Source organism: Coenobita brevimanus, chromosome 94 (genome assembly GCF_032717465.1).
Source record: "Coenobita brevimanus isolate Jiangsu-jjx chromosome 94, ASM3271746v2, whole genome shotgun sequence".
Lineage (NCBI taxonomy): Eukaryota > Metazoa > Arthropoda > Malacostraca > Decapoda > Coenobitidae > Coenobita > Coenobita brevimanus.
The window spans coordinates 5,610,315-5,634,380 of NC_137047.1; the positions used below are offsets into that span (position 1 = coordinate 5,610,315).

The window sequence follows — 24,066 nt, forward strand, 5'->3', positions numbered from 1 at the left end:
TGAATAGAGTTTAATCAGAATATATTTAATATTTAAGGAAAATACAGATTATAATATTTTGACACTGAGGTGCCAAACAGACTGTTATTGTAAAGCAAGAATAGGGATCAAGAGTTCAGATACTTTTTACTGACTATAAATTGCATTTTAAGATGACAGTAGAGAAGGAAAATGGGAATTTCTTACAATTTACAGCCAGAATGAGGAGAACAAACTGTTCTAAGTATGCAAAGGTGATTTTATGTTAGAGTTTAGAAGGCTGTCAAGTCACTACAATTGTTTGCACATAGGGAACATTATAACATCATCTCTGATGCATTGCCCCTTCCTTCGAATCCTCTGAAAAAGATGGCCATGACAGATCTGCACTCATGCTTGTTCTCACGTACCCCTCTCACCCTCTTAAAAAACATTCTTTTCTCACAAACATACCACTCCAATCTTCTTGCATATTTACACATTGCCTTCAGGCTCACTTTCCAGGACATTCTTTGGCATCCTGCCCACATGCTTTCTTTGAGTATGTCCATACTGGTACCATCTAAGTTTATTTCCTGTTTTCCACTGTTGCTCTTGTTGTTCTTTCTTTCCAAAAGACTCATGAATTTCTTTTTGACTTGAACCATCCTTTCTGCATAACCCTGCAGTCATTTTGAAAAAGGCCATTTCTACAACTTGTAACTGGTTCTTTCCAGATATCACTTTCAGGCAGAGTTCACTTAACCTCAATATTAACCATCCTGTAAGATGGTGGAGAGAATCCTTCCTGGAGTGCCATTGTTGACCTGGGTGGAGAAAAGTAGATGCGACTTCAGCCTGGGGACAGAACCTTGTCAACCTGCCTGGTGTCGTTCAAGGAGAAGTCTGGCCCAGCCTGGCAGGGTTTCGTCTCCTGCATGGGGGCAGCCCCTCTGCTGTTTTTTACACATTCCACTCATTTCTCCCCTACCAGCACACCCACACCACCATATCCATTTATACTTCCCTGCCAAAGTAGCTTATACCTACAGTCCTTCCCAGCAATCATTGTAGCTGACCCTTCCCTGAACCCGACTTCCTGTAGGCAACAGACATCCATCCTCCTCCTACTCAGAGTCTCTGCCACTTCCCCCCCCTCTCTACCCTTCAAACTACCCACATTCCATGATGTCACTCTGAACCCCGTAGGTGATTTCATTCTCACAGATTTACTTTTAATGCTTTTGGTTTTGATTTTTTGTCAGAAGTCAGGTAAATAAAGGAGAAGGACCACAGGCCTCACCCTCCCACACAATCCCAAGTCCAGGTATGGAACCAGGGACCCATAACCCACCAACCATGACCTGTGGGAGTGGCCTCAGGGTACCTAGCCAGGACAGCTACAGGGACACCTTCCAAGTATATCTTGGCACTGTAACTGCCCCACCATTATGTATCCACTGATAGGGCAGCATCCTGGGGTGCTACTCAGGTTCAGACTTCTCTCTATTGGGTGAAAGTGGCAGCCTGGGAACTATAATATCTTATACCCTATGGACATATACCAACCCTATCCCATCCTGGTCTCAAAACTGTGCTGACGGAGCTTGTGCCATGCCTCCCCTGAAGTCCACCACTAGGTAATGAAGGCAAAGTTCTCTGGCCGCATGCTCTTACTGGCGTCAACCCCTGTGATATAGTGGGGTGCACTGTGTGGTAAGTAATGCACATGAAAAGTAATGATGCATAAGATAGAGAAAAGTTCGGGAGCATATGTTTGCCTACCCTCCATGTTAGTGTCACACTGAGAAAGGTCAGCAAAGTGGGATGGTCAGGGTATCCTGATGATTAAGTGAAACAGGAGCCCCGGCTCTCCCTGTCACCAACATTCCCATCCTCCGTCAGGGGTACTGCCCTGATAAGCTGGTGCTGCAGCCTACTCCCTGTGTATTGCAGTAAAAAGATGGTGCCAGCTTTGAGAAAATGCATAGGATAGGTGTCTATTTGTTCAGTATGATGATGAAAATCTGCACTCCTACTGTTTGCGCATTTTCGGCTAAAAAACTTTAACATGCGCTCTAGATGGTTTCTGCTGACAATGATGGCGCAAAGTCTGTGGTTTCTGACAGCTTGGAGGGATTAACAGATGAGTCCCTACTTGAGGAGTTAATCTCAGGCATTGGAGACCACTAATTCTCCACCTCCTGATCTCAGGCCCATTGCTTGTCCCTATAGGTACATGTTTCAAGTTTCTTCCATATTGTGGCCTTTTCTTTATTTTCTGTTAATTAACCATACTTAGGTGTGTTTCTGGTAATTGCCATAACAGTAAATATGTACAGTAAAACCTCACTATAACAGACTAATTGGGTCCCAAGCCATTCTGAAAAAAGCGATATCAGGACTTCCCCCTGCTAACCCGGACTTTTTCCGATACATCAGACATTAGTCCAGATCGCACCAAAGGTTTTTAAACTGTTTTCACTACCATTGCAGTACTGTAATGTATTATACATTCACTACAATAATGAAATGATTTAATATATATAATAATATTGTACTGTACACTGATAGACAAGTCTTTTTATTTGCCTTATAAACATAGCTGAAGTGGTCAGGCAGTCCGGACTGCTTCTGGAGGACGTAGTTTTTATTGATTTGGAAAAGGCTTTTGACAGTCTGTCTGGAGGTGGTGAAGTGGGCAATGATAATGCTTGGGACTGAGGAATGGTTGGTTAGAGTGAAAGACAATGTACAAGAGTGCTCACACTCAAGTGAGTGAACAGAGCTTTGAGCACTGAATTTTCTGCAAGTGTCAGTTTATGAGGGGTCAATTTTATGCCCTTCTTTGTTTATTATGGTGCTTGAAGCTTTCTCAGGTGACTTCAGAACTGAATTCCCATTGGAGGTGTTGTATGTGTTGGAGAATGACAGGGCAGCAATTGAGAGCTTTAGGTGGAGAGATGGAATGAAGCACAACGGTTTGAAAGTAAATGCATATAACACAAAAGTGATGATAACTAGGGCAGGCAATACTACTGTTAAAGTAGGAGTGTGGCTATGTGCAGTTTGCCACAAGAGTATGGGGAAGTAACTGCATTCATGCAGTGGTGTTAGAGGAAGGCTGCAAAATACTGTAATGCTATTTTGAGTGTGCAGTATTTAAAGGAGAACATACGGAATCAGAAAGACAGGAAAAGATTCTTGCTGCAGATTTCTTCCTGTGTGTGCGGAGGGGAAGGGTTTTGTTATTTGGGTGGACGTATGTGCTGGAGGTGAGGCTCGAGCTAGCTTAGAAGCAAGGGGAAGCAGTGGACGGAAGTTTAGGGAGTAGTTAATGCTGTGATAAGAAAGGGTTGGTTGAGATGGTCTAGGCATGTTGAAAGAATAAAGGATGAGAGGTGTGAACATTCAGAGCAGAGCTGTGAAAGGTAGACCTAAAAAGGCTTGAAACAAAAAATATAGTAAAGGGATTATTCCCCTGAGCTAAACTTAGATAGATCATATAGCCCTGATAAGGATACAGGAGAGCGCTATCCCTCCCAACCAAGGCGGCTACCCGGGCACAGCGCGAACTTTCTACCATGTGGTCTAGAGGCACATGCATTACCACTAAGCCCTGCTCCGCAGGGGTTGAAACAAAGGTTAAGGAACTGAATAGAAAAGTTGCTAGAAACTGAGCAGCATGGAAAGCCAATATTAGGTGATCAGTGCTGACATATGCAAGCATGTTGGAGCCATTGTAACTACGCAAATGAAGCAAAACCCCAACCATACCTTAGATGTAAACCCATGTATGCCCCATCCAGTTGGAGTGCCTTAATCCACTAGACCACACTGCTGCATACTCCAATCTCAGTTTTATTATGGACACTTATTCCCCTCAACGTTTAATCTGTGTAAATAAAAGCCACTCATGTTGGCCATCAGCCTATATGCCCTCCAGCGATCCTGTTATCCTGTTAATTTGCTTCTTTGGTTTGGGGTCATTTTGGGGAGCAGGGTGGCTCAGTGGCAGAGTGCTGGACTCGAGCTCGCGAGGTTGAGAGTTCGCGCCCCGCCTGGGTAACTGCCTTCGCTGGGAGGGGTAGCGCTCTCCTGTAACCCTAGCAGGGTTATATGATCTATCTAGGTCTACCTTGGAAAAAAAAAATCCCTTTAGGTCATTCTGTATGGTTACTCATGCATCTTTCTCTTTTTTTGCTGAACTAATTATTTCTCTTGTCATTTTATACCCATCTTGGTATTTTGTCATTTGTTCCCATTTGTGAGACAGCATTTATTTGGAGTAGAATCCATTTTCCAAGTCTGGCTCCAGGTCTGCAGTTTGGCCAAATTATCGTGTAACTCTTAACATGTGAAATATGCACAGAATGTCATTGTCAGACAATTTAAGGGGGTGGTAGGAGCCGGTGCTCAGAAGCTAATGACATTACAGTATGTAGCTAAGCTGTCACTCACTGCGTAATAGCTTTGTGTTGTGCATGAAAATACCGTATTGGCACATTTGCTTAACTGAAACAGCGTTACATGTTGTGAGTCATGTTTTACAGATTTTTAGTTATTCTTTTGGGACACCATGCTCATGGTGAATCATATAGTAAAATTGTTCATTACAAGTGGAGTATATGTACACTTAGTTTTTAGCTACAGTATTAAATATCATACTCTTCTCTGCCATAACACAAAATTGTAGGTGCTGTGACCCAAAGCCCACTTGGACATGCCAGTTTCTTTATGTAATCTGTAAAGAAACTTCAGAAAAAAATATCTTGACCTGTCTGAATAAGTGCTGGAAGGATCCACCAAGGGGCAATGTCTGAGACAGCCATACCATGGAGTGTGTAAATCTGTGTACAGTATGCATCTACAGTATTTGTCATGGAAGAAGGCAGATGCTTCCCTATGTACCTTATTGTTATACCTGTGGAAATATTGTAATAATAAAGTATATCTCTAAATGAAGAAAAGGAAGTACAGAGACACTAATTATTTGACAGGTTCATTCAAAAGGTAGCAATATAATGAACATTCAAGGGCGGGCATCCAGGATAAGCCACACTGCTGTGTTTCAACAAATCCCTTCATAATGCAATGATTGCACTTCACATTCCTACCTCATCAATGCTCCTGGTTATGGATTAGTACGGTGGCTGATTTAAACATGCCTAAATATTTTTATGAAGTTAACGATGACTAACTGACAAATATAAATACTGTACATAAGAAAAGTTAAACCTCTCAAATCAAAATAATAAATACCAAAACACACCACATCTTTGTCTACTTCTTAAAAAGGAATTGCCACAACTGAATGCATTTATACACAATTTGAAGTCTGTATCAGCCATCCGTTGCAAGGCATCTGCCTGTCTAAAGGATGCAGCATGATTTCTGCACCTTCTCGACTGGCTTGACACTTCCACCACCGTCAACAGCAGCAACTTTCTCAACCACCTCTTCAAACTCGGGGAAGCCACCACGCTCCAGCTTCGAGAACATCAGGGTATCATTCACAGTGACCTCAAATGAACCTGGAATGAGCAACGTAAAGCATCAGTGACACTCCAAAATTAACACTTTGTATGCTTACCTGTTAAAAAGAAGAAAAAAAATCACTCATCTTAAATGTCAAAACCAACTTGCCTAGCCCCCGGCTCCTAGGCTTCTCATGGGGCAACACAGGATTGTATTTAAAAAAAAAAAAAAAAAAAAAGTGCAAAATAATCTAGTTGATATAGTAGTCATCAGTACTGTTATAGCCAGCCTACTATAGGTGAAACAGTGCTTGGCAAAAGTTCACTTGTTAACCCATTCTGCTAATGAAAATCTCTAATATAATCTGACTAGTCATGTTAATTCATCATGAAAAGTCTCTCAGGCTGAAGGGGGTTAAAAAACTTTCCATCAACCCCTTATGTCAGTAAATCCTTCATATTTTGTTCCGGCTATACCTAAACTTTCTCACAAACAACAGGATGTATGTAACTGGAACCTCTTGAAATGTGAGGAAGCACCCAGGAAAAAGAAAAAAATGACTGGTGGGACTTTTCCACTTCATGCACATTACTCCTCATATATGTTTCAGTAAACTGCTGATTTTTTCCTCAAATATTTTCATTAATACAGTACTGCCTTCGTACATTAGCACCAGCGATTATTTTCCTCCCAGCATTTAATTAAGTTCACTAATTTACCTATGCTATGCTTAGAAAACTGACATTATACTGTACAATGACAGAATTTATCCAGGACATAATGAAAATTTATATAAATACCTGTATTTACCAGTAAAAAAAACAAAAAAGGTGTCCATACCACAACAATGGTACGAGGAATATATTTACAACTAAAATTACAAACAGGTGTCCATACCACAATAATGGTACAGTATATGGAATATAAGTCAAATTTCTCAATTGATTACATGCCAGTCCATGCCAATATATTTGAGATTAAGCTATAATCTGGCAAAATTAAGTATATCCTAAATTAGCAGTGCATATACAGAAGCAGGCAGCATGTATCTATACCCTGGACAATGACAATAAAACATGCACAGTACTTCAACATCTACCTGATTTTTGCTGAAACATTAAAAGCTTTTAATAATACAACTACTGTAAATGGAAATTACACATTCCCTAAGGCTCAATACAGTACCAGTATACAGTACATGCAAAAAAGTCAGACTGTAGCAAAGATTTACGATCACTTTTTATAGTGCATTTTTAGTATGACTGAATGAAAAAATCTTCAAAAGGACTGAGGGGAGAGACAAATACAAAAGTACAAGGGAATAACAGATCACAATAAGTATGGGAGCAAAGGAAAAGCTATTCAGCTTTCAAGTGGATAATTTAACAGCACTTAGTTTGAATTTTCAGTAATGTTTGAATAAAATAAAATATGGAAGTAACATGCAATTTATGGGATAAACTATGTTTTCCTGAAAAATATCTGATGAAACAATGTGCTGGCATTAACAGGGATGTTTTTATGAACACCCAGTGAGATCTTAAAAATATCATATGTGTTGTTTGATCCTGGGGTGTGTAGTAGTAGTTCCCCAGGCAGTCTGGCCGAACAGCCCCGTGCTGGGGTGTGTTGAGAGTGCTTGTAATACATTAGTTGGCTTTCATTCAAGTAAAAATTCCACATATGATCTGACAGTTAGGTTAATTTGTAAATACCGGTTAAATACTTACTATAAACTCTGGTGTACAGAATGTATGTATATACTGAAACTAAATTTTTGCATTAAGTTAAAATGATAGTACACTGCCATAACTTTTGCAAGAGGATTTCAAATTAATGTGCATACGGCAAATCATACCCTGCCTCTCTACATGCCAGCCAGCTAGATATCTTTCATCCACATTCCAGACCATGCTGTATCCAACTTTCAAACCTCAAGCTTCTTCCCAATCACCTACTTACAATTTCACTTCCCACCACACCTGGCCCTGTCCAACTTTTCATACAACTACCCCTCCTCTCAGTGATCTGATGACATCATCCTTTACCACAAGATTACCCAGTGCCAGACTAGCTTGCATCTGATAAGTTCAGTACAGGTATTTTCAATATGCAGTGAGGCCTATAAAGTAGTGTACTGTTTGGATGCATTACGCCCACCTGATTTCACTCAACTATCAAGTACCACCATTCTCTATCTCTGTATTTAGACTAAATTTCCCTTTATCTTCCAAATTCACATTAGAATGTCTGAAAAACAACACAGGGTACAGTATTTGCAAGTCCACTGTTTGCTACATGTAGGAATGTGCACAGAGTACTGACAGTACAGTGTGTCAGTTTGTGGGGTAAAGTAGCTATGTATGTGGTGCACAGCTGTATTTTAATTTTATAACTCCTGCTAATTTTGCATATAAGTCTTGCACCCTAAATTACACAAATGATGTGGTTCAACTGTAATACAGGGACACTACTGCATGATATTCCAATTTAACAAATTTTTAACAGGAAAGTTAAAAAAGTCATTTAATTAGCAGTGAACAACATAAAAAGAATTTTTACTATGATGTTAAATATACTGTAAGGCTTACAGTGCTAGAACTGGTGTTAATGCTATGTGACTGAAATTCATTGCCCTGGACCATCTGCCATGTAAATTCTGCATCCTGGAATATATCCACAATTATCTGCCTCAAACCACATCATATCGTTTATAAAGACTCCCACATCCTTGCATGTGATGGCCTTGGTCACATAATGGCAGCTCTCCACGCTGCTCAATCTCTGGTAGCCTCCCTATTCAGTCCTATATCCTTAAGGTTACACACTAAGACCCTGTCCCTCATCTCCGTCAGTTTGCCTCTTGCAAGTGCAACCCTACTCCTGAAATTTACACTTCTCACCTTCTGCACTCACTTGTCATCCTCCATCCTCTCAACATGCCCAAACCATCTCAATCTACCCCTTCTCATCACAACACAAATACATTCCAGTTCCATCCTTCCTCTCATCTCTTCATTCGTAATCCTAGCTCCCCTCCCCCCAACCCTCAAGGCTTCACATTGAAGGACGCATTACACATCCATCTAATCATTATTATTTCTGTATGTCTGAGCCTACAAATATCCTCTTCCATTACTGCCCAGGTCTCACTGCCATACAGCATTACATTCCAAACACATGCCACACACAAAGATCACTTAGCAGGGAGGAAGAGCTCTCTCAGTGCTAGGAGAGGCAACAGCTCCCTGAACTTCCTCAAACCACTCCCTACCCTAGCCACAGAGCTAGCTCCAGCCCCAGCTCTAGCACATAACATGCCCCCTAAATAACAAAACTTCCACTCACTCAAAAGACTATGATCAATCCTTTCATCCCTGACAATCTATAAGCTCTCCCCAACACACTGCACACACGACAAAACCCTTTCCGCATGTTCAAGATACTCTTCAGCAAGATCAGTCCTTTCACACCTGACAATCTCTACAAGCTCTCCTCAACACACCCCACACATGAAATTAGCATATTTCACAGTCTACCTCCAATACCATGACATCTCTTATGTACCAACTCATCATAAGATGGAGTTACTTCCCACTTCTACAGAACTTAGGTCTGATATACAATAAATCTTACTCAGTGGATACTTAATGGAATTAAGCATGTTCACAGTCTTATTTCAATTTTGAGAGTTTGTACCTTGATACTACAGACATAACATTATATTTTTTCAATCTGTAATAAAAAAAAAAAAAAATAAATTATTTACCCTTCACTTGGTCTACCGGCAGTTTCCTCTTATTATGTCAAATGGTTCAATATACAGTACTGTACAATGAAGTTGTTCGTTAAGGTCAAGGTGGCCGATGTAACCAAAGTTCAGTTTTAATGAGGTTCAATATTGAGAGGGTTTACTGTATATAACCTCTTTCCTACAAAGGTGAGGTGCTGTGAAGGAATGCCTTCACATGGTGGCACTGACATCTGGCAGCACTATCAGGTTATACAAATGTCTCTCAGCTCCCTCCCTATCCCCCCAGAAATGGATGACTGACAGAATGTAGTCCACCAGGTTCACTCCTGATGATGAGGAACCTACACATGATAACACTGTGTACTCTAGGTGGAGCTGCTGTGGCATCCATCCAGGAACCTGACCTGCTAATAATTCCCTGCACTTCTCTGTGGGAAGGAAGCTGATCTGACTGGTGAAGTGCTGTCTACCACAAGGGGGTGCTAGATTCCTATACGGAGGATGTGCTGTACTGTAAATATAGGAAAGCCCCACAGAATTAGCTGCTTACCTGTGGACAATGGGTCTGTTTGGCCAAACAGGCCAAAGTGAAGCAACAACATTCACATAAGCCTGGGACACAAAAATAAATAACCACAGAGGTGTACACAGGATATATGTTGTAAGTATGTCAGTGGTTTATTATGGCAAGAAGGTGGAGACACCTACCAGTCACTTATGGTACTTGATATAATATGTTGGCAAAGCACAAAATGTATGACAGAACAATACCAAGTTACAAGTTTTCTATAAGCCAAGAAAACATCCATGACTTTACTGTACATAATTTATTAAGTTCCTAAGCTTGTCTGGGAAGTTTGTGTAGCGTGTAGGCAGTACGCACTCTCATGTACTTTAGGTAGCCTACTACAGCAAGGCTATTCAAGTGGTGGCCTGCGGGCCAAATCTGGCCCTTGAATAATTTTTTATTGACCCTTTAACAGACTCAGAAGAATGAAAATAAACAATTAAACAAGAAAGCTTTGCCTTTTTCTTTTATTTATGTGCTGAGCCGAAAATGTAAGAGCAAATAATACGGTATATGAATTTTTAATTCTTCCTGTGTCTAAATGTTTAGACGGGGGAAAAAAAATTCAGGTAAAATAAACTTATGACCTTGTTGTCAATCTGAGTTTCATAATCCGGCCCTACTCCTAAAGTAGTTGAATAGTCCTGTACTACAATATTCTATAAAACCCTCTGAGAAATCATACATGAAAAAGGTGGCCTCCATTCTCACTTATATCTACTGAACCATTAGGTCATTTCTATGTAGTATCGTGAATTATAGAGTTACTACACTTTAAATATACAACACAGTATTGAATTTTAATATGACATTGCTAATTTGTATTCATAATTACCTGTACCATTAACAGAGATATCAATACTGTATACATGTACTGTATTTAGACTTTCCAGCTAACCTGATAACTAGGCCAATTATATTTTCATTGAGAGCTAAAATTCACAATCCAGTGCATCCCAAAATACCTGGTGAACTAAACACACATGGAAGGGACAGAATATGAGGAAAGCAAAAGGAAGATTTACTGCAGCAAGAGGCCATGACAAAACTAAGCACGATGCATACATAAACATAACAGATTACATGTTCACCTGTTCTACATCACACAGCAGCCATCTGAGTGAGTCTTAGAAACCTGACGAACAGGATTTCCACCAGCCACCTCAGATGCTATATCAGCCACTTCGTTGAAATCAGGGAAGGCCATAGTTGAAAGCTTGGAATGCACCACAGTGTCATCGACAGAAACTTCGAATGAAGCTTGCCATTGAAGAAATTATTAGAATTAATTAGGTTTCAAATGTCTTTAAAAAAAATAAATAAATAAATAAATAAATAAATAAATAAATCAGCAGTTTAAAACTTAACATCCTATAATTTGAATTTTATGTACTCGGGGGGGTTTACTTAACGCCAAACTCTGACTGGATGTTATTAATGTACTGGTGCTATATAAATAAAAAACAACAATGTTGAATTTGGCATCTAGCATGGTGTGAACTGTAGGCCTTAAGATCCACATAAATATGAATCTGTAATAATATCACTTCTGAATTCTACAGAAGTACATGATGGAAACTTGTAGAGGCAAGTCTTGCCAAAATGCCTGTACATTATGGGATACTATAACCCACAAGTCTGATAGCACATGATTTGAATTTTGTGTAACAGGGCAAAAAGCCCCATTCATGATCAATTAGTTTAAGTGTTAGGAGTATAAACTACTGTAATTTCTACTCCTGGAACTCTCAGATAAAAAGGCATAACTAATTCACGTAAAACTTTGGTATATAAGCATGTTTTCTACACACACACACACACACAAAAATGAAGGCTTCAGGCCATTGTCGTAGACATGCACCAAGTTTTTCCTGGATGTCTGATACCACAATTTTAAAGGAATAGCAGGAGTTATTTAAAGGGGTCACAATAACTCATGTTGCACTGTATAGTACTCAAATTCAGTACAGTACTGAACAATCTGTGTTATTTTTACCCCCTTCTAATTCACTTGTCCTATTTTTTTTCCCCATATTATTATGCTTAAATCTAGGTACAACTTTGTTGTACAGATATACAGCACTGTGTGACTTTAACTGGAAACAATTTCACATTATTGTACTGTGTAAATTTATTTGCATATGACAAAATGAAACACCCTGTACCTTTATGTGGCATAACTGATGTAACGATTAATGAAATGAGGTAGTAGGTAACCTTTTAACTGGTCAGAATCTATAATCACTGAAAAAGATCACCAAGCTAGCCAGAATAAGGATAAAAACTGCGACAACATATTACATGCTTCCAGCCTTATTATTCTGTGATAGGTTCTATGGACATAACTAATAAAGTAAGAAGCATGTAATGAGCTACAAATGCACCAATTTCAACTGTTCAGGACCAGTCAGCTCAGCATAAAGAGCAGTGGGCCAATCACAGGCCAGGTTGCAGCCTCATTCAAGTTCAATGATTCATACGTATGTAGGCAAGATACTGTTTTCCACTGTTTGGTACTCTGAACACATCCTTGACGACAAAAGGTTAAGAACAAAAGCTATCTGAGGCTCCTGTTTCCTTTCTAACCATACATCCCTCTGTCCAACATAAACTTTCCTCAATCCAATCCTATAGACAGAAGTAAGTTTAAAATGCTGAAGACTAACTATGGTATATTCTACACACATCTGACATAATGAACCTAACACTTTCTGACAAAGAAATAGTAAGCTTCTGGGTTTGATTTTCTATTTAATGGGGTAAAAATGCTTATGCACCAATAGTTTCAACCTTTAATTCACATATGAAGTTTCTAAATGCATCTACTGGTCACATATTAATTACCACTAGTACTGTAATTCGTTGCTCAAGCATGACTGTTCTGTTACAGTATTACAGCAGTCACCCGGCATATGGTCATTCATCACTGCATGATGCACTTTCCTTATGTTTCAATGTTTTCCTCCAAAGGTAAATGTGACAAAATGCCTGAATAAGTTAACATGTTGGGATTTGCTTATTACACATTTACGTCGATACAAGAATGTCACTTCCTCAAAATGCCTCACAAACACATAAACTTCTACCCTCCCCTCCCTTTGTCTCCTCCTCTTGCACTCATCCAGAGCATGGGTGAGTAGCAGTATTCTTAGCAGTAATAATACAGCATACAATACATCCTCCAGTGTCTGGCACCATGGGGAAACACGTGCTGGTTAATGGATTTTTCTGGCTAAACAGTACATTATTCTTATGAAGTCCACCCTGCAATTAAAAAAACTGCCAACTTCCTTTGCTGCGGTGTGTGCTTGCAATGTGCAGGAGCCAAGTTTTGTTTTAATAATAAAAGTACTGTGACTGAATTTGCTACTTGCTCTGGCTGATACAGAAGACTTCCTGCCATGTGTTTAACCCTTTTAGTATGGCGACCTTTATTTCATTCCTGCCACCCAGATGACTTTAATAAGTTAAAAAAAAAAAAAAAAACTGAAAGGGCTAAGGGGAACTATATCTAACTCCTGCAGTAAAAAATAAATAAATTAATTAATTAATTAAATAAATAAACTAAACTGCATGAAATCATCTAGGAGAACAAGAATATAACCACCATACTGAAGGAGTTAGTACCTCCCCCCCACCTGCTGGTACACCTATGACCTCAAGAAACATAAACAGATCTTGAAATTATGTGTCTTCTTCTTACTTCACCTTTTGCAAAGCTCTCCCATCCTTAGCCTTACCATACCTATTCCCCCTTATGTACAAATCTGTTCAGTATATCTTCTTCCCTTCTAAATTCACCCTGTCCAAACTTACCAACCTATAACCTAATCTATTACACTACTCCCAATTACCTGCCATTCTGTCACAATTCAGCAAATGGCATGTCTGATTATGCATGTTTCAGACAATACAGTACTACCCCAACAGCCCCTCTACAGGGGGCATAACCCCTACAAAAACCCTATACACCAGACCCTCTATTTACATTCGCAAATTCTACTTTCGCGGGCTTCGCACATTCATGGATTGCCCCTCTGTGGAGCCAAGACTGAAGTTAATGGGTACGACTGCAAGAAGTTGGGGTATATATGTAGCTGATGACTTAACCATATTCACGTGAAGGCAAGTCATCAGCTATTTGTGATATTTTCTGCTGCTGTTAGGTCCCAGATATGGTTTATTAGGTACAATATGTGCTCACAGGGGGTGATTTGTGGCTGTAGAGGCGTTTACGGGAGGGTGTACCAAACATTCACGGAAATTCCACATTCGCAGGGGTCCGTGTCCCCTAACCCCCGTGAATGTGGAGGGCCTGGTGTACCGTACTGTATGACACTTTGAACACAGAAAATCTATCTATCTATCTATTGCCAGACGCCTCAATCCCGTTTGGGGTGGCCACAAACAAATCGCCTCCAAGTCGCCCTGTCCCCCGCCATTTCACTGCCTTGCTCCCAACTCACACCCCCCTCTCTCATATACCTCTCCACCCCATCCCTCCATCTCATCCTCGGCCTCCCCCTCCCTCTTCCCCCCTCCACCTCACTCACATACACTCTCTTCATCAGTCTCTCACCCTCCATCCTCTCCACATGGCCAAACCACCTCAGTGTGTTCCTCATAACGCTTCCTATCACATCCACATCCACACCACAACGCTCCTTTATATCCTCATTCGTCAGCCTGTCTCTCCACGTGACTCCACAGGCTCCTCTTAAATAACTCATTTCCACTGCTCTCACTCTTGACTTGTGTCCTTCCAACAATGTCCAAGCTTCACTTCCGTACGTTAGAGTTGGTATCACAATACTGTCATGTAGTAACTTTTTCAATTGCATGCTCACTTCCCCTGTTTCTTATCACTGCTTTCAAGGAACCAGCAACCTTTCTTCCCTGCTGTACCCTTTCAAGCACTTCACCCTCCAAACCTCCATCCTTACTCATCACACTACCCAAATACTTAAACGTACTCACATTTTCCAATTCCTCACCATCTAACCTCGCTGTACATTCACTAACTTCACCTCTCTCAAAGACCATCACTTTACTCTTCCCTACATTCACCTTTAGGTTCCGTTTCTTACACACTCTCTCAAACTCATCCACCAAGCCTTGCAGCTCCCCTTCGTCTTCACTCAACAACACAGTATCATCTGCAAACAACAGTACAGGGAGTTTCCAAACACTATCCTCTCTCACCAGGGCCACTCCAACATCCACTACCCTACCTTGTACCTCTTTTATTACCCCATCCATGTACAGATTGAACAACCATGGAGACATGACACATCCCTGTTTCAAACCAACTTTCAAAGAGAAAAATTCACTTAGTTCACCATCCACACGCACTGCAGCCTTCGCACCATCGTAAATACTCTTCACAGCATTCAACAACTTCCCATCTACTCCATATATTCTTAACACTTTCCACAATCCTTGTCTATCCACCCTGTCATATGCTTTCTCCAAATCCATGAAAGCCGCATACAACTTCTTTCCCTTCTCTAGAAACTTTTCCACTAAAGATCTAAGAATGAATATCTGATCTACACAACCTCTTCCCTTCCTAAAGCCTCCCTGTTCTTCTCCAACTAATTTCTCTGTTCTTTCTCTAACTCTGTCTATAAGTATCCTACCATACACTTTTCCTATTATACTAAGAAGACAAATGCCCCTATGATTACCACAAACTTCTTTTTCCCCTTTTCCTTTGTACAAGGGAATAATTATACCTGACTTCCAATCCTCCGGGACTCTACCTTCCTCCCAGGCCAATCTGCACATCTTCCACATCCATTCTACTACTATCTCTCCCCCATGCTTCAGCATTTCACCACACACTCCATCAATTCCTGGGGCTTTCCCTGATTTAACTTTCTTCATTGCTTCCACAACTTCTATCCTACTGATTTCTTCCTGTCTTCTCACCTCCCTCCTTCTCCCAGCCATTCCCCAGCCACTTATACTCGCATTACTTCCATCCTCTACGTTCAACAATTCCTTAAAGTGTTCTCTCCATCTGCTCACTTTTTCTCCCTTCTCCACTAGTAATCTACCATTTTTATCTTTCACTCCCCTGCTAACTTCACTTCCACCCTGTCTTACTCTTTTCACTTCTCTCCAGAACATTTTCTTACAGTCCCTCCACTTTACACTCAAATTCCTTCCAAATTCCTCATCCACTCTCTTCTTACTCTCTCTTACTAATCTTTTCACCTCTCTTCCTTTCCACATATAACTCTCTCTTCCGCCTCTCAACTTCTTCCACGCCCCTATTTCTCACCCATTCATTGTATGCTTTCTTCTTTGTGCCACAGCCTTTTTCACCTCTTTCAGTCCACCACGCTGTTCCTTGCACCCCCTCCGCCTTCTCTTCCTTCCACACACCACATCACATGCTGCACATATTTCTTCTGTAAATATCTTACACACACCTTCCACGCCTCCCATCTGCTCCAATACATATTTGCCCAATCGTTCCTCCACTTCTCTTTTATACTCTGCCTTTATCTCATCCTCTTGTAACCTTTCCACTCTCCTTGCAACTACTCCTTCCTCTCGTCTTTCCCTTCTTCTATTCCTCCATCTCACTTGCATCCTAATTCTGGCCACCACCAAGTAGTGGTCAGAAAGTCCACTCCCCCAACCTCTATACACTCTTGCATCCTTTACACATCTTCGCATCCTTTCATCCACACATACATAATCAATCATTGCCTTCCTTTCATTCAGTTCACCACCCACCCTTCTCATCACTCGCCATGTATACCTGTGGATCATTTTATGCCTGAAGAGGGTATTGGCTATCACCAACCCCCTCCCAGCACAAATGTCCACTAACGCACTCCCATTCTCATCTATCTCGGCAGGCACACCCCACTCACCAACTATTCCATCCACCTTCATATTACCAACTTTACCATACACAGAAAATACAACCCTAAATAGAGTTTTCCTCATAAACAGTACAGAACAGTACTTTACAATAAAATATACTACTGTACTACTGTACACTGTATTCAAAATTTGGATGATTATCCCATGTGGTTAGTGGCTTGCTGTTGGTTAATGTCATAAAGAAAAAAATTGATAATGTACTAATTCAGCCAGATTCTTGCCTGCCAGACAATGACATATACATACACCCTTGATATAATGAACTAACTGGTACCAGACCCTTGATGCTAAAGCCGAACAACATGCTGTTCGGTAATTTCCCAGGCATTGTGGCTTTTACTGAACAGATCATTAAATACAGAGCATTGTTTGGCTGTACACTCATACACAATAACATACAGGTAGGTCTAAATGACTCTTTCACAAAAAAATGCTCTATTAACTAACTAATGTATTTATTCTTACCTTTCATGAAGTATTTGCATTGAAAATAAAGACTGCAAGTAAGCCTTGGATAAATACATACAGTATATGTTTGTTCGTCACACCACGCTGGTCAGTGTTTCCTGCGCATCCATTCTTTCACCGAACAAATTTCGTTAAACGAACATAACGTTTGTCTGGCTCAAGGTGGTCGTTAAAACCTAAATTCGTAAAAAGATGATTTGGTATGTCGAGGGTGTGATGTATCTATAACTGTGGTGTCAGATAATCTAGAGTTTACTGTACCATACTGTATTTCTAACGTAGATCTTGTGCATTTAACTATGCGCCACGGATCATTAGCTCCTACCTACCACTTTTTTTTCTTTTTTTTTAATGCATGGATGAAGAAAGCAGAGGCAAGAAGACTAAAAAAAATAATAATAAAAAATAAATAAAAAAATAAATAAATAAATGAGCCAAATTCCAGCTGTCTTCATTGTGAAATGCCTGGACATAATGCATTTAACCTTCAACCAATGGCGGCACTATATATAGACTGTGCAAAATCTACTGAAAAATTGTGGGGAGACTATATACAGATGCTTCTCCAAAAATTGTCCCCTGTAAATCCTAGCAGAGACTATAAAGTATAAAGTCGGCAATGCGTAAGTGCCCTAGAGCCTCAAATATCCCTACCTGGCAACATATGGATCGCAGGTGGCTTATATAAGGTTGCTCACTCAGTGAGTCAATCAATCTGTTCCTATCTCCTAGAGGGGACACAAAACTCCTTTATTTCTCCAGTAGACCTCAATTTCTAATTTTCTTTTGATATTTGGATAATGCTGACATACTCATGTCCCACACAAGGAGGAACATTAGTGATGATGAGACACAATTTATTCTAGGTCAAGACTTGGATGACAATTTCATTGATGATTTTAGTAGTGATTCTATATTAGATAGTGATGGTGATGAATAACAACTTAAGACTGCAGAGGAGCCAGATGATAATCTGTCAAGTTCAGAAGTTGATGGCAGTGATGACAGTGCTCCAGATGGGTGGTTGAATTATTCTCCAGTTAGTGGAGAATGAATGTCAGGGGTCAATGTACTTTTGCAAAATCCTCAGGACCCACTGGAGATTTTGGTGTCTTTTGTAGACAGCGATATATCTGAACATACGGTGAGAGAAACAAACAAATATGCTGCCAAGGTCTGTGAAGAAAAGAGAAGGTAGGCGAAAATGATGAGAAAGAGTAGAGATCTGATGTGGAAGGAAACTAATGTTGGGGAGATGTACACGTTTTTAGGTTTGGTCATTTTACAAGGCATAGTAAAGAAGCCTACAATCTAATCATACCTCTCCCCCAACCATATGCTTGCAACACCCTGTCTGCCCTGCTGCTGAAATATAGCAACTGTTCCACATTGCGGTAGAGTCTATATAAAGATTATGTTAAAACCTTACATGTGGTTGAGTCTATAGAATATGATGAAAACCTTACAGAAAGTGGTGTAACTACATTTATATTCCAATCCTGTGGGGCATCTATATAAAGATGATTTTTTTTTTTTTTTTTTTTTAGGTGCTTCTCAGCAAATGCTGCCGTCAACTAAGGGTTAAAAGACTGGAGGTCACAGGCAGTACAAAATACGTTTAACTCTTGCATTACAGAGCTGGACATAAAAGAGATGAGAGTTTGCTGTCAGATGGGAGCTAAGTGCCTGACATAGTGCCGGAGGGATGCAAGCTGACAGTTCAGAGGAGCAGTGACCATTGAAATAGCGACAGAAAAGGAATAACAATGCAACAGTGTGGTAAAGAGACAGAGGTTGAAGACAGCCTGTATGAGGAGAGTTAATGAGACAAAAATCCCTTGACTCAACGTTGTTGAGAAGAGTTGTACATGGGAACCCTCCTCACTTCCTTGCTCTAAAGTAACGGGGATTCATTAATATTTTATATATAACCATAGTACAGTACAGTAACGTCCAGCAACTGCATTTTTACCACCTGCTGGATGTCTACTGCAAATATAATCAAAAGACAGTAAATAGTGCTCCAGCAGTGAAACATATGCACACACACACCACACATTCAAATAAGTACAGTACAGCATTTCATTATTGTTAGTAAGTGGGTACTAGGGAAGAAACTTACTCCTGCGGCCGACGAAGCCAGAGACATCCGCCTGAGGAACCTTAGCCTTGATCATCTTGGCCAGCTCCTCATAGCGGGGGCCGTAACCTCATCCACCACTGAAGTGAAAATTAATGCAACTGTTAATTTCTAGGCATGGAAAAATTAATGGAACCTTAAAAAGTATTTGGAGATCATAAACTGTACCTAATGAGAGAGCATAGGAATATGCGATCATAAATTCAACTGACTGAGGGCTCACATTCATCCAGGGAATGACAAACAAAAATAAATACAGGTATATACTGTACCACAGGTACAGTAGTATAAGATCCTTCTGTAAAACGTGATATGATTTTCATATGCTAAAACACTGTTACTGATGGGGGAATGCAACTATAGTCTGTTTTTTAATCTGAGGAAACTGCTAAACTCTCAAACCTCACAAATTAAGTTGTGATTGCATGAAATTTGATAAACCTTAGTCTTGAGGAAGGAATAATTGTCCTTGGTTACAAGTACAATCAACCATCTAATCAGACCATCAAATTCAACCATCAATCAAGCTGCAAACAGTTACAGATCTCTGTCACATGAAAACAAACCGACTACTCATTCTCGTATTTAAGTGTCTGGATTAGGTGGACTTGCTATGGGCACCTATGCATCTGATGGGACAATTAAACACTGAATTATGGATGGAAAGATTAAAAAAAAAAAAATAAAGAATAATAATAAAAAAAAGCATTTTGTGACAGCAAGATATGAGAATATTAATGACACTTGGGCACACTGTATAATACACTGTAGCTGTCTGTGTGTATAATTACAGTATTACTACATATTAGGTCCACTGCAGGACCAGACCTCCACAGAAGGAGAGTGATAACCTAAATCAACCCTTCAAGTAGTTTGTGAAGGGAATGAATTATTAAAGAATAGCAGTTCAACTAATGATTTCCTCCCCACATCTCTACGTGGGAAGGAAACATTTAAGAATATGGCCGTTAAGTGGTCTCCACCTTCTGGGATTAACTCCTTGAGTAGGGTCTCACCTTTGAATCCCTCAAAGCCATCTGAAACCACAGACACTGCACCATCATTGTTGGCATTAACCAGCTCAAGTGTGTAAAATAACAAGATTTTCAGCTGAAAAATGAGTGATAATGGCAGGAATGTAGATTTTCATCTTACAGTGATACCAAAAACTGCTATAACCAAGGAATCACTGTGTGACTGGCAATGGAACAGAAATGAGGAAGACATAGAAATGGTCTTGTATAGAGGTGGTCTTGGCACTGAAGTGTTCTTGACTGGTCAGCTGGTTGAAAGGCTTGACCCAGGATGGGAGGAAAGGTTGACATCAATGAGAAGTCTTTGAGATATTCATGCCATACAACCAAATATCTAACCTCACAAGAGTGGAGGAAAAACAGGGGTTGGAAGAAACAGAAATACAGTATTAAGAAGAGAGGTCTGACAAGAGAGAATAATAAGGAGTGAAAGACTGGAGACAAAACGAGTCCCTTTTTAGTCACCTCTTACAACAAGTAAAGATATTGGGAAGATGGAATGTTGCCTCCCTTGCATTATTTTCCGCATACTTTCATGGCAAATGCTCAGATGAAGTTGCAGCCATTGTGCCACCTCTCCACGCCTTCCCCCACGCTACACAGGCATCTGGTAGTGCTCATGACTGGACAGTCACACTGCCATATTGCAGAACTTCTGCCTATCAGAATTCTTTTATTCCCCAAACTGCATCTCTTTGGAATTTGCTTCCCCCCAAACTTTAACCCGTGGCAGTTCAAGTCCAAAGCTGTGTTTTTGCAGCATTATAAGTCAAGATACTTTGACTAATCTTGATATCATACCCATTTTTTGCGAGCACCAAAGTCAAAACAATTGTGAATTTTGAGCATGATTAGTCAAGATCAGTCAATGTTTCTCCCGGGGTATTTTGACTGATATTAACTTTCCAATTTGCAAACAAACCCAGCGCTACTGAAGCCGAGCCAAACTTGATAGAGAACAGGGCTCTTGCTAACTGCTGATGGTTACGTGCCATTTGGCTCCTAAGGGTTCAGATTTACGAGCCAAGTAAATTTTTCGAAGCCAAACTGATTATGAGGTGAAATATTTTGCAAACAATATATTTATTTATTTACACACTGTGATGATTAGAATCATATAATGAGGTTTTAAACATTCACAGTGATGACAAGGAAAGACTTAATAATCGATCACAATCTGCGTTTTGTTCATTTAAGTGAGATTTACCTACAGTATTTTGTAGTTTACTGGGTTTTGAAGGGGATGTATTTTCTCCTCGTCAAAAGGAGACTTGCATGTAAAATTTGTTCACTGAAGGGAAAAAATACTCACACTTGCGAGCTGTGGCTCGCCAAACAAAAGCCCTGGAGAAGAAAGAGCTTATGGCCTACTGAGAAATAAAAGTGGTCCCATACAAGATTACCATGTATTTATTTTATTTATTTTTTTATGTGTCCGACTCTGGGCAAAGGCTTCAGGGCCTATATCCCGGGGGCAGTAGCCTATCCCAAGGCCCAGTAGATTTGACATGAAGAACCAAAATTTGCTGTCAGCTGACACTTGTGGTGGCATCACCTAGCAGCAACTTTAGTAAAGTTCTTCATTTAAGCACATCAAAACATAAAAGTGATCCTGTATGATTATTTGACATAGCTTGTTACTTTTTACTGCAAACTGTTTGAAACAAGAGCCTCGCCATACGTTTCAAAGCAATTCTACTTGTTTTTCCCTAATATAACAACAACAAGAGGCAACACTGGGTCTGGTTAGTACTTGGATGGGTGACCGCCTGGGAACACCAGATGCTGTTGGCATCCCTACGTGTCAAGTGGGGTTGGTGGAGGATTAGTGCCCCTCCCTGTAAAACAATTAACTCTAAGCCCTTGGCCACCCCGTTTGGGATACATGGCGTCTGGCAATGAATGAATGAATGAAGAGGCTCTTGAGGCTTTTGATAACTTTACCTTGTCGAACAATAATGGTACAGCAGCCATTTCATCTGACGCCAAAACTTAAAGCAAAAACCCTATCTGGTCAGTCACATGATGAATAATATCATTTGAGTCCTCTACCTGCAGAAAATCTCTCAAGGCAGCCATGGAGCATGAACGAATGTTTATAGATGGCACCAAGGTAAAGGCAATACAAACTTGCTGTCACGTTTTCATGACACTTGAAACGCAATACCAGTTAAAATGGATATCAAGATGATCACGACTTGAAAATATTGTGAAAATGCGACATCTGTTACAGACTTTTTATGAATGGAGAGCACTGTCCTGTAAGCAGGTGTATGGACTTTTTTTCCTTGTTTATTGTAAAATATATATATATATATATATATACTGTATATATACATATATATATATATATATATATATATATATATATATACTGTATATATACATATATTTTTTCCACCACTCCCTGAGGGGGTCTGGAGGTTGGAAAATTAAAATCTTCCTGGATACCCAGACTGGTGGCCACAGATGTTTTCCTTGCTGTGTTGTCTCTGGAATTCTGTCCCCTCCAACATCAGAGACCTCTGCCCTTTCTATATCTAAATCTTGACTCCATTTCCTATGCCATGATCTTTAAAGTATTTAATCTCCCTCTACAGCTATCCACCTTAACTAAACTGACTGCAGCACACAATTTAAATTTGGATACTCCTTAAGGAGACATAGGACCACCTATGTTGCAGATTTCTGTATTTTCCTTACCTTCTTCAGGCAATTCTTAAAGTATTTTCAGACTGCATTTTCTGGATTCACTGATTTTTATTTTTTTTTAAAGTAGTGAGAAGTGCTTTAAAAAGCATTGTTAACATATGGATGCCATCTTGTGCACAAAAACTGACACCATCTTAGATTTAGAAGGCAATTTTTTGACTGAAATTAGACTTATCAGTGCCTACTTATCCAAACCTACATTTTCAAAACTTAAGACAGCATTATTTACCCTAACTTATTTTATGCTAACTTAACCAATTTTATGCTAACCTCGCCAGACTTATCCTAACCTAACCGTTATGTATCAAATTTTCCTTTACTGATGGATCCTCTTACCTGACAATGCATTTCTGTACAACTTTACAGTCACTGAATTAGCTCAAAGGTAGTTAAAAAGAAGCAAACAAAGATGGTCCTATGTCTCCTTAAGGATTACCGAAATTTGAAAACCCAACTCCCATTTATATTTTCCAACAATTTTCTGTACTTGCATTACTGATTGGCATCTCTGTCTCATGTGCTGCAACGCCACACTTCCATCCAGTTACTTTGCTTCCGGGTGGATGCGCGGCCCTACCAGGTTAAACTATGCCTGGTTAAGATAAACATAAGGCAACAGAGAAAACAACTGTTGATGAAGCAACAAAATTAATTGATGGAAAGGAGTCCCAAGAAATACGTTGGCAATAATTTTATTAACACATTCCTTTACTGGTCATCTTCGTGAGTGCTTTCGTAAAATAATGGTATTAGGCTCACTTCGAGGTGACTAAGCACATCCATTCTTTTAAGTTACATAACCTCCCTTGATCAAAGACTTTTTGGATTATGGCCACGTCAATAGTATTCGTCCATAATTCAACTTACCAATACTCAACCACCACTTTCACCATGACTTTGGCAACAGTAAAAGTTTACTCTCCACAGACTGCTCTACCACGTTCACCCCCGCTCTGCACTCGGAGTACTGTGCAATGGATACGAGTAGACGTCACCTCTACACAACACGGGCAGGAGCTAGGATGGTGACATACGCAACAAACCACTGTCCGTG

At 40.0% G+C, this 24,066-nt stretch overlaps 1 protein-coding gene across 2 annotated transcripts; it reads right to left on the reverse strand.

Annotated features, from left to right (window-relative positions):
• Nucleotides 1-4,873: 4,873 nt before the first annotated feature.
• On the reverse strand, nucleotides 4,874-24,015 carry LOC145412826 (migration and invasion enhancer 1). 2 transcript variants are annotated; one of them, XM_080282616.1, is made up of 4 exons: nucleotides 23,880-24,015; nucleotides 19,249-19,346; nucleotides 10,850-11,018; nucleotides 5,357-5,492 (listed from the first exon to the last, which is right to left on the reverse strand). In XM_080282616.1, the coding sequence occupies exons 1-3, from the start codon at nucleotides 23,903-23,905 to the stop codon at nucleotides 10,855-10,857; spliced, it is 288 nt and encodes a 95-aa protein (XP_080138742.1). In that variant the 5' UTR covers nucleotides 23,906-24,015; the 3' UTR covers nucleotides 5,357-5,492; nucleotides 10,850-10,854. The 2 variants fall into 2 exon arrangements, with proteins under 2 accessions (XP_080138743.1, XP_080138742.1); XM_080282617.1 differs by lacking the exon at nucleotides 10,850-11,018 and having other exon boundaries at nucleotides 4,874-5,492.
• Nucleotides 24,016-24,066: the final 51 nt, after the last annotated feature.